General features: G+C 39.6%; 1 protein-coding gene across 1 annotated transcript in view; it reads left to right on the top strand.

Annotated features, from left to right (window-relative positions):
• The window catches only part of ptprn2 (protein tyrosine phosphatase receptor type N2), a 139,340-nt gene that overhangs the window by 26,949 nt on the left and 95,018 nt on the right, over positions 1-17,373 (top strand). The window contains exons 4-9 of the mRNA XM_055037541.1: positions 6,052-6,296; positions 8,149-8,596; positions 8,917-9,210; positions 9,414-9,454; positions 9,828-10,252; positions 15,086-15,172. Of these exons, the coding sequence (XP_054893516.1) occupies positions 6,052-6,296; positions 8,149-8,596; positions 8,917-9,210; positions 9,414-9,454; positions 9,828-10,252; positions 15,086-15,172 (1,540 nt within the window). The remainder of the gene's footprint in view (positions 1-6,051; positions 6,297-8,148; positions 8,597-8,916; positions 9,211-9,413; positions 9,455-9,827; positions 10,253-15,085; positions 15,173-17,373) is intronic.

The following is a 17,373-nucleotide window of genomic DNA, read 5'->3' as shown; positions in this document are numbered from 1 at the left end:
TCTGCTCACTGCACAACACCGATGTCAGTCAGATCAATAGAAATTGACCCTTGAACAAAGGGGGCTCGGGTTGTCTGGATGTGTCCCCATCGGCACGGCACGTTGTCTAGTATTAAATTTTCATCACAATACCTGCGAATGCAAGGCACACTCATTTCATATTTCACAGGCAGCATCTAAAGCAAAGCAACTTTAATATTCACTGTATGCATTCACAGACTGTCCACATGGTTTATAGCACACCGCTGTCATACTGCTTAGGACTCATTAAAGCTCCACTAAATATTTGTGTTTGCCTAGCCTCGTACAGAGAATAACTTTGGTTGCTGCAGTTAATTGAATTTGACATAGTCTTTTAAAATTAAATATTTGCTTTGCATCTTCCTAAACGTCTAGCCTGAACAGACATTGTTCAGTTAACAACAATCACTGAGCAAGCAGTCTGTCGGCGTTCTTCTGGCAGAGGCAACAATCTGGAAGTTGGAATAAGAAAAGTATTTTGTTTCTCACACTTTCCAAGACTAACAAACATGTGCTTATAGTTATTTCTTCAGTTTTGTGTTTTTATTTGTCTATTGTTTATCACACTTAAATGTTTTATTTTATCAGCATAATTTCATTATAAGAGAAAGATAATTTAAATAGCAAGTGATAATTTATTAAGGGGAGGAAAAAAAGCAATCCCATCTTTCCATTGACAATAACCAGGCAACATCGAGACAACAACTATGCACACTCACACCTCATGACCACTTAGAGAGCCCACCCAACCAAACAGTCATGTTTTTGGACTGTAGGAGGAAGCTGGAGTACCTGGAGAGAACTCACACATGAACAGTGAGACCCTAAGCTTGGATTTGAACAGAGGACCTTCTTGCTTCAAACAACAGTCCTACTAACTGTGCCTTTGTGCATCCTGTTGTGAGTAGCAAAGCTATCCAAACAAACTTATTTTTTGCCCCTGAAAATCTATCTTTTGCATCTCAGTAAAGAAATTTTGGCCCACCCATGTGCAGAATTGTTTTAATTCAGTAACACTGGAGCTATTTTGTGCACCAAAATAATAATCATGCTTGAACTTCTTACTCAGATTTTCCTTCTGATGCTGAAATTGGGATGTAGGTTTTTTTTTTTAAAGTAGGCAGTGAAGGAGCTTCTCTAATATGATGGAGTAGGTTACTCCAGAGTTGAGGAGCAGCAACAGAGAAGGGCCTTGCCCTTCCGAGCTTCCCCAAGACCTTGTTCCTTACAGGGCCCAAGAAGGTGAATAGAGATGAAGAGGCTCAGAGAGGTATGATGAGAAAAGATTTAAAAAAGAAAATAAGGATTTCAGACTTAACTCTAAATAGCACAGGCAACTAATGGAGTGAGGGCAAACAGGGGTGATGTGTTCTTTGACTATCAGTTAAAAGATATACAGCAGTGTTTTGGAACAGAGGGCAAGGACTGACATAAAGTCAATTTCAGTAATCTAAGTGGGATTAAATAAAAGCATGGATCAAACTTTCAAAGAGTTTCCTGGACAGAAAAGATTAGACTATTGCCATCTGCCTTAAATGATTAAAGCAGGACTTTACAGCTGCTCTGCCAATATCAACATCACTTTAATATAATGTGTTGCAATGTTTACCTGAAAACCCTAATCTTTATTTCTGGAATCAAAATGATGAAAACGCAGCTTTCTGCTTCAGCTAACACAGTTGTTATGGACAGAGTTTCATAGTGGCATAAACTACAGAGCAGACAGGACTCAGCAGAATGCACTACAGCATGAATCCTTTCAGAAAGTAATTGTGATTTAGTTGACGGACCATGTTAAACTACAGTGGCCTGCAGTCGATTGTCCTCTCAACCTGTGCGGTACAGCAGATATATTCTCATTGCAGAGACAAGTAAAGATGATGCGTTGTGACATTTGTATTAGCTTTATTGACAGGAACTGTCTATCAAGGAGAGTCATTGACCATAAACTGACATCACAGAAACTGTCCTATTTTAACTTTATTGCAAAAAAAACCCCAAAACATTACCGAAGAGCAAACAATCAACTGTTCCTTCTCAACCTTTCCGGACAGAGTAGAAGAGTTTAAACAGTAACTAGCATGCATGGTAGAAATTGCTGCATCTCAGAAAAAGCAGGTCTAGGACTGCTTCACAAAACCAGAAAAAATTGGCAAATGACAAGATTTTTATTAAGTTAAAAACAGTTGGATTGAAATTGTAATCTAACTACACAGTTTAATTCTATGCAGGTATTATACAACATGGTCATATTCAGTAGATCATGATCTAGAATGTAATCTTAGTATCAATGCAGCTTTCCTTCCTGAGAAAGCATGGAGCAGCAGTGGAGAGGAAAGACAGGAGGAAAACCCAATTAGAAACAGGCTAAAATTGAGCTATTACTACTGGCTGATTGATTGAATAAGAAAGATGGACAAAGATTAAGCACTGATGCACTTGGTCATGACCAGCCACCAATAAGTGGGAGAAAAAATGACAAATAATGAGTAAATGGTAACGTCAGCCAGTACTGTGATGACTGTAGAGTTAAGAAAACCCCAGCCCCTGTAACTTTTAGCTTTGTCGAAATTTCAAACCTCAGTGAAGTCAGTGTCTGGTTCTTAAAGAAGACTGGGAGCTTGTTTCACAGAAGAGCTTGATGACTTAAAGATCTGCCTCCCACTCCTCCTGTAGAACTTCTAGGAACCTGTAGAACCTCAGTACAACCTGGCAGACTTCAGAGAAACATAAAATCTGACTCTGCCAGGTGGAGGATGAAGGATGAAGTCATGGATGCATGATGAAGTCCCTTTTTGGATTTAAATCTGAGCCATTGAAAAAACTCAGTATGAAGAATCAAGACCTTCTTATATATCTTATATTTATTGTTGCAGCATTTTGTTTTGTTTCATTCAGCCCAGAATTAACAAATGCTCGGACTAGTTTTTCTGCATCACTCAGAAAAATATGCTCCTAACGTTGACAATATAGCGCAGGGGAAAGTAAAGGTAATTACAGCATGCTTTTTGTGAAATGTTTGGACAAAAATACCACAGCTGTAGTCTTGATGAATTATCCACTCAAGGCAGAGTAAAAAAAAAAAAAGACTTGAAAATTGATGTATTTTTCTTTATCATTAATATTGTCTCTTTTTTTTAAAGTAAGCTGAGCACCAAATTTAGCTCTTTCTCCATCTTCTTTATTTATTTATTTTAGTAACACATTGCCAAACCTGAATCTCCATTTAGTAAATCATCCAGCTGAAAAATTGACCAAGCAGAAACAAGCTCAACATGGCAACAGTATCATTTTCAAAACTACAGCAATCGATCTCTTTAGTTTCTAAGTGCTCCAGATAGCTTTTAAGAAAAGATGCCACATGGTGGTAAATATCAAAATGTCAGAAATGTGTGTTGCATGCACTCAAAGTGAAATACGGTATGAGACAGAGATGAGTTTAACTATTGTGACTATTTTACATTCCATATTTACTGTCATTGATAAAAAATTGCAAACTTTTGTTTAACTAATGATTTAGAGCTTTTTAAAATGTTGTTATTGTTAATTCAATGGTCAAATTTATGTAATAAAAGCAAAAAAAAAAAATATATATATATATAATATAATTATAAAATGCTTTATATATAAAATGATCTTCTAGATTCAAAACACCAAAATGTGACGTGAACGTTGTATTTTGCTGCTTGACTTCTCAATGCAGTATTTGTTACATTCGTGTGTCAAACTCGGAGTGACACATTTCATTTTGGCTAATTAGGCCCAACTTGCTGCTAAATTATTCACAGTCTTTTCAATTAATGCCTTTAAAATCAGCTGGTAGACAGAAGTAAAGGAAAGGGGAAAATCTGCATTTCAAAAACACCAGATGAAGTAAGGCTTGTAGACAGGATATCGTCTAATAGGCTTTGAATATGTAGGAGACCCCCCTCTCTGCCTCTATGTGTCACACAGAAAACAGACAGGAGGCCAACTGAAATATCATGCTTGTTTGAAAGCTGTTGTGCTAATGGCAAAGCGTTAATTAACGGAGGTGTTTGCCCGAGCTGGGATGCTACCATTAACAGGCAGAAAGTGGCAGCACTTGACGACAAAGTCTGCTCTGACTCCGGAGTTATCGAGAATATTGCATGACATTTGACTCTTCACTTCCAGATCAATCCACCTAGAGGTCCATTGAGAGAAATCCAACTGTAAAAGCCACATCAGCACTCTCATTGGCATAATTTTTGTACAAAATAGCTCGTCTTGGCTCTGTAATTTGTGTCGACATACCTTTTCTCCTCAAGTGTGCCCATCAGAGGCTCAGAAAGACTGGTGCATATGGAAATGAGTGCATCCCCCAGGAGACAGAGGGACAGAGGTGACACAGCCAATGAAGCTCGTCTCACCCCGTTTAGGGTGCAATAACACATTTACTCTGGAAGCGTTTAACCAGCTGCAGTAAACTGCAGGTAGCATATGGAACGCCAGCCCCGAGTTCCCCACTGATGCTGATAATAGCGTAAACGATCATCACTGTGGCAACGTATAGTCAGCAGGCCCCACATTGGGTAAGCCATGGGTAGTTAACTGTCATTGTTGTGCGGATGGATGGCTGAGCTGCGTTCCAGAACGGTGACAACATACGCTGCTTTGTGCTCCGTTCAGCGCTGCCAAGATTGACTGGAGGCATCGGCAGCTCCTCTGCATCTCTTAGATCCTCATCTGTGCTCATGGATGCCTTTGAAAATATCTTGTGTGGGTGGGAAACCAGACTAATGAAGACATTCTGCAGCGTTAATACCTTCATGTTTCATATCTCTACAGTGACTTGTTAGTTCATTGATATTAAGCATGTCCACGTCATTAACGCTGGCATTGTTCTTTTATGAGTCCAGTAAATAAATCTTAATCTGCTGTTGTGGATTTAGTTGTTCCTCATTAAAAAATGCTTATGTGCTGCAACCGAAGTGCCATCAGTGGGTATCTTGGCTCCGATGGAACGTATACCATCTAAAGTATGTTGGTATGCTTTGCTGATGGAATTCTGCGCCTCTTGGCATGTTGGGAAAAGAGCCATACTTTGGGTGTCTGCTTTGCTTGGGTAGCTCCATCTGGTCCTGGCACCGCTGTGCTTCGCCCCTGCCCAGGAGTTCTGCATCACAGCTATGTGTTGGCAATTAGCAGAGATGTTGGCAAGGCATCAGGCCACTGAACGGCATTCTCCCCGGGTCTGTTGAATGGCTGTTCTATGCATCTTTTCTTTCTTTACTGTCATACTACAGCTTTATGTCAAGCTCTGTGTATGTTGAGAAGCATTCAAAGCAAACTCAAAACTTAAGCTAATAGACTTTTGGGGCTGCAGGGAAGGCGAGTCCCGAAAACATAAAGAGAATGGACATAACCAATGAAACCAAGAACAATACATGATGAAGGAATGACTGAAATTTCTGGTGCAGGTAATGCAAAAAAGACAACCAAACAAGCAAAGAACAAAAGCAAACCAAGTAAAGAAAACTGGAATAAATAGCATTAGGGATTGGTAGTGTTTAATATTATTAATTTTGACATCATTTACAGTTTTGTATTTCATATTTGTCTTGAATGGCACTTGTTTTTCCTCTGCCTCATTTATTTAAATATGCCGGCTAAAGCTTTTATAGCTTTACATTTTCCACATGTCACCTGTAGAGATTTTTCAACTGGAAACGGGCATTGACTTTGTCAAGTTTAATTCTTGAAGTAAACATTCAAGTTGATTAGTATGTAAGTAGGTGATGGAAATGTTTCCATCATCTTTCCAGATCAAAGGTTTTATACAGTCAGCTCTGCTTCTGCTCCTTTTTCTGTTGGAGCATTATTCTGCTATTTCAATTTCTTTTCATGAAAACTGACCAATGTTAAGTTCTGATACTTGGGGTTATTCTATGTAGCTTTTTATAAATAGAGTAAATACAATATATTATTATTATTATTTATTTCACATTCTAGTGAAATGAACACCTAAAATCCAAAGACTGAACAGCTTTCATCTTTACCCCTTTCCAGGTTTGACGTGGCGGGACGACATTACTCAGCAGGTTATCTCCAGAGAGCTTTCCAAACTGAGGAAGATCCCTGTACGCCAGCAGAGCCCCTCTGAGAGCCAGCTGACAGCATACAGCAGCTCCAGAAACAGGAAGCCGAGGCCGACTCAGGCAGAGCTTAGCAGAAACCTTCAGCAGTATTTGACGGGGTTGGGCTTTATGCCAGATGCTGACACAACGCAACAAGAAAATCAACCAGTAATTCAGGTGAGATTCCAGTTCTGTAAAAGAAATGAATACCAATGACAAACAGGAAAAAGTAAAAAGCTAGTTAAGAATGAGTACAAAAGATTTGGTTTGAAGATTTGACTGTGCCATCAGGTCTTTACATCAATGTCTTTTTGATCAATTTATTGAAAACACAATGTGAAAAGTTTTGAAAAGCTTTGACATATAAAGAAAATTGAGTTTTCAATTCAGTTCAAAAATATTTTATTAATCCTAGAGAAAAAATAACCAGGTACCATTTCCCTCTGTTTTACAAATAAATGCCAGTTTATGCTTGTCTATCCCATAAACTACCTGTAAAATGTATCAATTTGTAGCTGGAACGGGATGAAATGTGGTTCTTTATTAAATGTGACATATAAAGATTTTCACCAAAGACTTTACAGCTCCATTCTCAATGCAACATTTAAACAAAAAGTCATTTGGTGGTGTAGTGAGAAAGGATATCTTCCTATCATGTTCCTGGTGCAGAAGAGTCATTTATTGTCTTTTGCATTTGTCCTCTTGTCCCTGCTTTGCTTTTGTTTTTCTCTCTCCCACTGAGCGGGGACCCTTTTTACACAAGGGTTTTCCATCACCTCTTTACATTATTCAACTATAATATTTAGAGTGGACATCCTGCTTTGTGTAAGATATGAGTGGAACCTCTTATAAGTGGAATGCTTCCTGCTGCTGTGTCACTGCATCCATAATGCAAAGTTGAAGAGTTCAAGACCTTTCTTAGAGGTGGAACGGCATCCTTTGTGGTGTGGCGTGATGGAAAGAGGCAAACATGGTTAGCATGAATGGCAGAGCACCTCCATCTTGCTGTGCTAATGCCATTATGGGTCTCTCTGTATGCTGGCAGTGGAAAGACTGACATTTTCTCTGTATACATTTGAAAGACAGAAAATGGCACCAGGGGGAGAGAGCTAGTATTAGTGTTGCAGTGACATGGATAATAATGCTTTTCAGTGCATCAGATGATCTGTATGTGCTGTGTGCGTGGGCACGACTGACTCAGATGGAAAGAATGATTCGCCATTCTCACAGGACAGAATCACAAAAAAGAAAGAAAAGGACAAAATCACTCTCTTTGGTGCCAGTATCAACTCCATCTTCATTGCCAAATGGTTAAAAAGACCTCTAAATGTCTATGTACGTAGCAGCACATTGTAATGCAAATACATGTGTCATCATGTGTGAAATATAAACTCATAGGGGTAACTTTGCAATCGTTTTTTTCCCCATTTAGATAAGGGATTGCCGCTAGTTCTCGTACTGGGAGGATATGCTTTTAAAGTTTGTGGTGTGTTGTGGAAATGCATGAAATTACTCTTTGAGTGACACTATCTCATCTGGGATTTCCATAATGCAATTTCCAAGGGCAGTTGTCTTTGATCTAGAATCCCTATTCATATCCTGTCCTGTCTGGCGGAGCGCAGGTTGCTTCTCTTCTTATTCTGAAGCTTGTCACATCAGCTCTGACCCTTGCTGCAGCTCATTTGATGTTCTTGTTGAGCCATATAGTTATTGAAGAGCCCAGGCCAGGTTGAAAATGCATCCTGTGAATTTTCCCACATTATCCCTTCTATAAATCTCTATCATTTCACACATTTTGTTTCTTAGCTTGATGTTGTAATATATTGTCTACAATATTCCACAAATCAGAATGTGATGCCTTTAGCATTGTAACATGCTAGTGTATTATTTTATCCACTGCTGATTGATGCTACACTTCAAAATCTTATCTTATTATGACAAGTAAGTTTATTACTAAAACATTTAACATCCAATACTAAAGGACACAACAAATAATGCTCTAAAGCTGACTGCTGACAATGTGTTGCAGAATGAAGATGTCACATCAGAGGCTCTGAAAAAGCCCAGCCAGCCAAAACCAAAGCAGACCTGGAAGGAGACCACCATCTACAGCCTCCAGAAAGGAGCTGGCCAACCTCCAGTTACCAAAGTCGTTACCAAGAGTGGCGATGGCAGACACCCCAAACTCAGTACAACCTACTCCAGCCATGAACCTGACAGGAGCAAGCTCCTTTCCAACCATCTGCAGCAGCTTTTTCCCGGGGCATCAAGCACTCAGCAGGGCATTACTGGTGGAGAGCCTGTGTGGCCAAAGGGGAAACTCCACTACCTCAGCTACCTGCAGCCTACTCAGAGCAATCATGCAGACCCACAGATTGCTTTTGGCTCCAATACGGCAAAGCCTAATCTTGACAGACTGCTCTTCAAAGCTGGCCCAAATCGGCTCCCTGCAAAAGACCCTCACAGCCTCATGGATGGTAGGTGCAATTGTTTTGTAGCATTTGTTTACAGATTTCACACTCCAATACTTAGAACTTGGTTTGTGACAGGAATCCCACTATTTAAAATGCTGCCAGGAGCTTTTTAATGGTGTGGTTGAAATGCAGCATGCTAAGAGACATCTAACTGAATGTCGAGAAGGATGTATCTATACATTTGAGCCTGTCTGTCTTAATTTTGACCGTTTGTCAATTAGAAAAAAAATCTTCAGAAAAATCATTTGAATTTCTGGTATTATATGAAACACAACTGGAAAGTAAAATTGTAAATAATTTGTTCTCTGTTCCTGTTTTTCCAGATCATCTCATCCTTAATGCTGTGAATCAGCTGGGGAGGCACAGCCTTAACATGGAGGCTTTGATGGGCAAAGATCTGGACCATCTCGCTGAGGTCATCACAGGAGCTCTGCAGGAGGCGGATGAGGAGCGGCTTACTGATGGGGTCGAGCCAGTACCCGGCGCTGGTGACCCCAGGGGGGAGATGAGGGTTAACCAGGAGAAGCCGGCAGGAATGCTTCTGAATCAAGACCAGAATCTGAAATCAGATGAAGGACTGAATCCAAAAACAAAGGAAACTCTGACATTAAAACAAGGTTAGTGTTTATGTACAATATTATGTATGATAACGGATGAGTACAAGACATTTTTGGCTTTGTTTGTGTAATACTCATACAAAATGCTGCTAAATGCATTTCTCATGCTTTCATATTTCTGTAATAACTTGTTTTTCTCTGCTAAACAAAGGAGGAACCTTGTTTCTATACAGTATACTCACATACATTGTGTTTGTTTCCAGGCCAACAGATAGACATTGCAGAAAAAGAGTCCACTGACCAGGTGAATAATAAATTACTCTACTACCAAACAAATAGTATTTTTTTATGAGTCGTGACCAAGACACAGTTTTATTTACTTGCTCCTGCTGCTTTAAAAGGAGGATGTATAGGTGTATAGTTTGAATTCGAAAGACAACGCATCCCTACACAATCTCAGAAATGTCTTCAACATTTTCATCAACAAACAAGAGAAACTAATAATGTGACCTTTATTATTTTAAGGAATAAAATTATTCTTCCTTGAATCCAAACTCTCAGAAACTGTGAAAGATGCATCATAAATGTATCCTTTTTAATAACTAGTTCTGTCCAATTTATTCATTAAAAAAAATATCCTCTTGATTTCTAAAGTAAAATTGTTCTTACTCAAACAGCATGGGGCCATATTTTCAAAGCTACTTGACTACCTCAACAAGGAGCCCTTCGGTGGTGCTCCAGGGGTCAAGAGTAGGCCGCCTGCTCCTCTCCAGAAAATGGTTGGACTGGAGAGAGTCCACAGCATAACGAAGCAGGGTCAAGTTCCTGCCCCCTACCGCTCAGAGGAGAAGATTGTGACCATCCCTGCGAAGGAAGGGTCCACCCTGCGGCTGAGTGGTGGAGCAGAGGGGCCTGATGAGAGGGTGGACTCTGAAATCCAGAGGTGGATGCAGGCGGACCAAGCCCCAGAGGGGGCTGTGCAGCCAGAGGAGGAGCAGAAGAAGGACGTGAAGATTAAAACCCAGCTGGTCCATGTGGGAGTAAAGGAGTTTTCCAGCAGAGGGAAGGACAGACACTTTGGCTACATCATTACCAACTCAGAGTGAGTTTTTGACGATACAATTCAGAATGTTGCTTTTAGGCTATGGATCCTACTATTTTAAGATTACTAATGTATTGAATTTGTACTGAATTGGGTGATAATTGAGTAGGTCTGTTGGCACTGATGAGTTGTGAGTGCAAAAAATGTGAAGTCATCACTAATTTCAACAAGTCAGATTTTCTTCCATTCTTGTAAAATGAGGCCTTGTTCTGTAGTTTTGCATGCTTCCTATAGGACTTTTACAGATTTTCTTGGCTTGATTTGTTCTCACTCATTTTCTGTCTGTTCTTATACCTGACCATGACGTCTTATTATGCAGTATGGCTCATAAAATCAGGCAAAAAAGTTTCCTCAAGGTTTTGGTGATGCATCATCCTCTTTCATCTGATTCATTTGATTCTTCTGCAGTATGCTTTTCTGTGTTTTAGCTACCGGAACATAAGGACTCTCTTTAAAATTGATTCTTTGTTAGTATTGGATTGAACTACTGACATGTCTGTGGTTCATCTCCTACGTATATTCAAGAGCTTTTTTGTATCTAAATGGTTCATAGGTTTGAATAAAGAGACTTGCCTAAGAATATTCATCATAAAAGAGTAATATAAAATGAAAAAGAAGCTAAAATAATAATAATAATAATAATAATAATAGTAACAATAATAATACAAACTTTAAAAACTCTTAGAATATTAATATAAATCAAGACAAGTTAAATGATTATGAGAAAGTCTGATGCAACTTGACTTGACTTTTGCACATCATTTCATTATAGATCCATAATTTTGCATTTATCACATGATGATATGCTTATACTAGCAAAGAAACTCTGCTAATTAAGAGTTGCTAATGAACAGTTTACCAAGAGGAACTGGTTGAAACAGGTTATCACCATGACCCCCATTCCATTTACACTTGATTAAGACCACCATGCAGTCTCCAAGATATGTGCAACCATTTAAATATGCCTGGATCAAAAAGGTGAAAAGTCATATTTCTGCATAAAGAAAATAATGATGCTACAATTTTATTAGACCAGTCTATTTCTGTTTGGAAGTGAGGGGTTTTAGTCCATCTGCAATATAATCAATATTCAACACTATCATCTACTCCGAAGTTTTTTTTTGCTACTCTTATCTCTAAACTTCTCAAAACTTAATGCTTCCTCCAGCCTTATTCCAGCGGGAGCATCAGTACTGATTTCTAGTGGAAAACATCTCAGAGTTGTGGAGTGTTTATTGGGATATGGAGCATTAACTGATCAGTGCAACCGCATGATAAGATTTTCTTTGGCTTGGAGTCAGAATAGTGATGGTTCACGTTGTGCTTTGCAGGTAAGAGTGTTACAACACCTTACTTTGAGGACTGACAGTCCTTGTGAACTTGATGAGTTTGAAGCCTTGACATGAGGACACAATGGCCTGTCCACCTTTAAATCCATGCTGCACCTCTTGATAAGCTGCCACCTTGGTCTCTCTGTGAAAATGTTGTGCATTTTTCAACTGAGAAGAATTTCTACACTCCAAAATTAGCTCAATGCCTTTTGATTCACCCAGAGGATCTCTCTTTATCCCTGGAAAAACTTTCAATATTCTCTTTCATTTGTAACATTGGAGTGGTGTTCAAATCTGGGGTAAAGTTGTTTTTATCCTTTTAAACATTTCGTAAACATTACTGTTTTGGCCAGTTATGTACATGTTACATCTGCATTTGAACATAGTTTTGGTAAATTAACCAATATTTTTGAAGTAACATCATGTTTGTCTAACACTTTATTCACTAAAAATTCTAATTTTGGATTGCTGGAAGCATAGATTTAAAGAAACAATCACTCTTTACTTAGTGCTAACTGTAACAGTTTGCAGTTAGTGCTACAGTTAATTTCGGAAGTGAAAACGTTACAATAAACATGAACGTTTTTCACAAAAATGACAGCTGTCCTTGAGATGGCAGAATAACTTGGGCATTGGTTTGTGACCACATTTGCTGTACATTTCCTCTTGATGTATTTCATACACATTAAATCAGATTTTGTACAAAAGCACATAGGCAGCACCATCAGATGTAAATGTCCTTTTACTCTTAATGCTACCCAACTTGACACCATGGTCCAAGTCTTCTTTGTAAGGTAGTGTTTTGCTTCTGACATACTAATGGATTTGTTTCAAGTACACTCATTTTTGCACCAAGCATATGTCTGCTTTGTTCGCTTACTGACACAGGCTTTAAAAGCTCAGTTTCTGTGAAAGCCACCTACATATTCCCATCTTCATGGAAAAGGGACTCTGTGGGTTACACTCTTTTGTGTGTGCTGTACCTGATTACAATAGTGGAGATGATAAATCCCTCAGTGTGAGAGCATTACTGTGCAGCATTACAGCCTTAATGATGATACTTTGTGGGGAAGGGGAGCCAAGTTTCTGCCTCCCTTTCTCTCTTACCTCTGGCTCGGCTCCGTCTCAACAGAGATAAGTTTCTATCGACTCTGTCTTTGCCCCTGGCACTCTCTCAAATCTCTTTATGGTGTTATCAAGTCTGGTGTCAGTGGGTTGTCCTTCACCTGATCAACAAACGCATCCTCGTAAAAGGTCCAATATGGGTCCGGTCATTGTTGCCGTGCAAATAGAAGTAGCAGATTACATACGGTATATATTAGGAAAGAAACGGGTCACCTTCCTTCTTTCTTCGCTGTCCACTCAGCGGACACCCACAGTACACCTGTGAAGGTGTCTCTGCATTTGCTGCGGATGTCATGGCTGCACAGTTGTTATCCCCTTCTTCACATGCCGTGAGGCCACACAGAGCTGCTTATCCAACAACATCTGACATTGCTCTGGTTGTAGAGAAGTGGTGGGGGGTGAGATGTAGGAAAAGAAGGAGGAGGAGGCAGCGGCTTTGGGGTGGTATGTGTGGATGCTTTTGGGAGGAGGGATGGGGGTGGGAAAGGTAAGGATTCAGGAGAATGAGAAAGAAAACCCCAAGGGGGAAAAGTGCTAGCATCAACAACCAAGTCACTCCTGAAGCTCTCCAGTTGCTCGAATTACCGCAGAGGGATGGGGACGTGTCTGGAATTGCTTTGGTGGAGCTTTAACTTCTAAAACTCCACAAAAATTGCAGACGAAAAAACTTTGCACCCACTTAAGTGCACAGAAAACCAGCCACTTAGGCACAGCACACTGTTACATCTGTTAGAAAATGCAGACCAAGCACTGATGTATGAGAATAATCTGATTTAGATAAAGATGCACCACATACAAATCTTTGCAAAAGTATTCAGACAGTTGAACCTTTTTTCACATTTGTTACACATTGAATTAATATCTTTTTATATTTTATTTGTTAGACCAAGACAAAGTAGCACATAGTTGTGATGTAGAAGACATTTTTTTTTGCTAATAAATCATTCTGAATATATCATCCTGACACATGGTAATGACAATATTATAGACTTTTTTCAATCAGGAACAGAAAAGCTAGTGGGAATGAACAGGAAGATGGATGGCCCTCACTTCAGGGGAATCCTGAAAGAAAACTTCACAGAGGCTGCAAAGAACTTGAGTGTAGGTTGAAGGTTCACCTTCCAGCATGATGATAAAACATACAGCCAGAGCTCCAATTGAATGGTTAGGATCAAGGCAAATTCATGTGTAAGTATGGTCCAGTCAAAGCCCAGACTGATTAAAGAGCTGAAGCAAGACTTATGCTCTCTGTTCAGTGTGACCGAGTTTCAACCATTAAGCAAAACTAAATGTTGTACAAATTTTATGACTCCAGTTAGGAAAAAATACCCTAAAAGATGTGCTGCTGTAACTGGAGCAAACATTGATGCTAAAAAGTATTGATACAGGAAGCTAAACACAAAATGCACACCATGCTACTTTATGTTGATCTTTCTTCTGAAATCCCAATAAAATACTTTCAGGTTTGTGGTTGTGTTGTAAAAAAGTTCAATGGTCTGTGCAGATTTTTGAACGGAACTGTATGCAGTAAATGATCTTGCACTCAATGCCCAGGTTTCCATGAAATTGTTTCCCTGCTTATTTCACATTTATCCATTATATGGAATGGAGACACAATTTAAAGGCTGTTTCATCGCGATCCATGACCTCTTGCTGCATGTCACCTTGCAGTCACCTGGCAGCAATTCCCAGTGATTCCTGGTTAAGCCATCAGGGAAAAAAAGTAGCTTTTCTGATAGTGCTTGTGAGGATGCACCTCTCATCTCCCGCGTTCGAAGCTCAGCGTCCGGCAGATTGCCTTTGTTTGGTCTATTTCCTCCTTGAGTGAGAAAGCAGCCATGGACTGAGCTGAGATGAGGCATGGCTTTATCAGACCACCATTACACTTCACCTCGATTTCATTTGCACCTTATTATTCTCATCTCAACGTGAAGGCGCGTGCGTGGCCCCAGTGTGTTTGCGTTGTGTTTTGTTTTTCAAGGGCGCGGCGCGTGCAGGATTGGCGAAAATGTCAATGCGGAAGGAAGGAGAAAGATGAGAGAAGGAAAAGAGAGAGAAAGGAGTGTCTGTATGATGCAGCCTTTACACCTCATGCAGGTTCCATTTGCACCTTATTGTTTGTTTCATTGCTGGAAAAAAAGCAGGTGATTTAGCAAGCCCAGAGAGGCAGCTGATCCCTTTTCCCTCGACACAATGCTTTGTGTGTGTTTTTATTTGTGATTGCCTGCAATGTTCTCTCTCGTTTTTTGCACTACATCCACTCAGACAGGCATGCATTTTGCTTGTGTGCAATGACCCATTGGCGGGAATGAAATGTGAAAGCATTTTCTTGGAAAACCAGCATTTTAATACCTTAATATTTGGGTGTCTCTTCTAGCTCCCTCACCAATGACCGGGCCTCGGACCTGATGGATCGGCTGACCCAGAGGCTGAACCTCCACACCGCAGACCTCACGCAGCTCTCGTATGTACAAACACTGGTTTACCATGCAGTAGAATTATCAGTTATATTTAAAGCATTTGAAATATTTCACATTGGAGTCTTTGAGTTTAGGTAAACAGGGTGACATTTTTTTCCCATTCCCTGAAAGGATTGTTTATGCAAAAACAGAAAAGTGCAGGAGTCTGTTGACGTTTGCTGTTTTGTTTGACTTCATGTAGTGAGAGAAATCAGGCCTAATTACCTCTAGACCCACACTGATGTCTCTGCTGTATTCAAAACAGCTCTGTGACACTGCCACAGCACCTCTTGTCAAAAAATAGCTGCGCAGCCGTCAAACAATTTTTTTAGTTAAAGGCAAAAAGAGAAAACTGGAAGTAGGAGTAGATACAGAGAAAAGAACTCCACGAGGAGGCGGCTAATGTATTAATGAGAGGACAAACTGTCCTTGAACCTGGACTGATTTGTGTTTTTAACGTGGTTCTTCTGCCCGCTCGGTGTCAGATTGCGTAGGAGGCAAAGGAGACGTGTTCGTCTGAGATCTGACGAGCCTTTTGAAACGCTCCGGCAGGGAGAAGTGAAGTCTGCGTGGCTCAATAACACCTGCAGCATGAGAACAACAAAGCCAGACGACTGCAGTGTTCGTGCCAAACACTCCAACACAATATGAAGCTTGCATAACGCTTCCAAAATAAAATCACAGTGACCTTAGCATCAATGCCAGCTGCAGAGGCATTCAGGTTTTCAATTCAACCTCCACATTTGGTGCTGCTGAGCCAAAACACCCGGTCGTGTAATATTGCTGGCAGCAGTTTTTTAAATTTTTGTTAATACACCTGTCATTTCGCATCACATGGAATCAACTCTTGACGTACGACATGATTAATGCCTTCTCTTTTGATGCTAATGAATGGTCTGAGGCATTATTGAACCAAACTCTTATTCAGAGAGTGCAGTGGTGAATTTCTCACATGTAAATGAGAGAAAACCACTTAATCAAAGATACAGTTTCTGCATTAAAAGTAATTTATGCCAAAGTTCTGTTAAACATCTGAGAACTAACAGCTATTTTTCTTGCTGTTCAGGCATTACTATTAGAGACTGTAAAAAGACAACTGTCCAACATTAAATCAGGCAAACACAATGCGGAGACAACACAACAACCATTTACAAAAGTACTTACACAAGAAGACAGTTTATTGTCTTTATCTGCTGAAAGATACTGGAGAAGTTGAGGAAAAAAAAGCCAAAAATCTGCAGAACTTGCAAATTTAACAGAAAAGGTCCCCCGGCTATTTTAACATATAAAAAAAAGGTACCTTGTAAAGAACCTGTGGAATACGACAGATGAAATTGACATACCAAGCAATTTTCTTATAAAGATTGGAGAGATGACCAAAACACTGATCATGTACTTTATATATAGTGTCAAATTCCTGACCAAAACCTGAGGACTGCATTAAGCAATCACCACAGCACATTTATTAACCAAGAGAATGGATAGCTCTGAATGATTTATAATGAATTATTTATAATAGTTATTCAATACTTTGGCAATGTAGAGTGTCAAAATAAGTCCTAGTCAGAATGAATATGTTAGCTTTTCATGTGGAAATGGTTCCTTAATAACAGAACAGTCATTCTAGTTATAAAATAAGATTTTTTTTTTTTTTTTTTTACCGTACATCTACCGCTGAAAGGAATATGTTACTTTTTAGTACAGATTTTCTAAAGGAACTTTGCTGCATTATGTTGCTGTTTTGCAGTTAAATGGGTGTAAAAGCCAGCCTCAAATAAAGATTCTGCCGTGTCTTTACACCTCAAATTTACTCTTTTCTGTTCCGAAGGCAAATAGAGAAAATGTTCCCTTTTGTTTAGCTTGTTTACCATCATTCTTTTTCATTTTTACAAAGCCATGAAAGCACATTCATTTAGAAATATCCAAGGTGAAGGACATGACGCAAGCTTTTTTTGTGCACCTTGAGGAGAGTGTGCGACAGGTGAGTGTTTGAAAGCTTACGCCTGAATATGCGCTGGCCGGGAGAAAGAGAGCTGGGTAATAGCATGCTGCCCTGCTTTGTTTGGAAGGTGGAAGTTCTCACTTTCAGAAGCTCTGATAAGTCCTGACAAATGAAAAGAAACACTCAAATATGAGCAAAGGGACATGATTGTCAGAGCAGAGGGTTGAAATGTGTGAGGTTTTCTTTTAGATTTTACATTTTGGG

This window comes from Poeciliopsis prolifica, unplaced genomic scaffold (assembly GCF_027474105.1).
Source record: "Poeciliopsis prolifica strain line A6 unplaced genomic scaffold, Auburn_PproV2 SCAFFOLD012, whole genome shotgun sequence".
NCBI classification, from domain to species: domain Eukaryota; kingdom Metazoa; phylum Chordata; class Actinopteri; order Cyprinodontiformes; family Poeciliidae; genus Poeciliopsis; species Poeciliopsis prolifica.
Note: the sequence above shows the minus strand (reverse complement) of the source record. Positions and strands in the feature narration are given on the sequence as shown.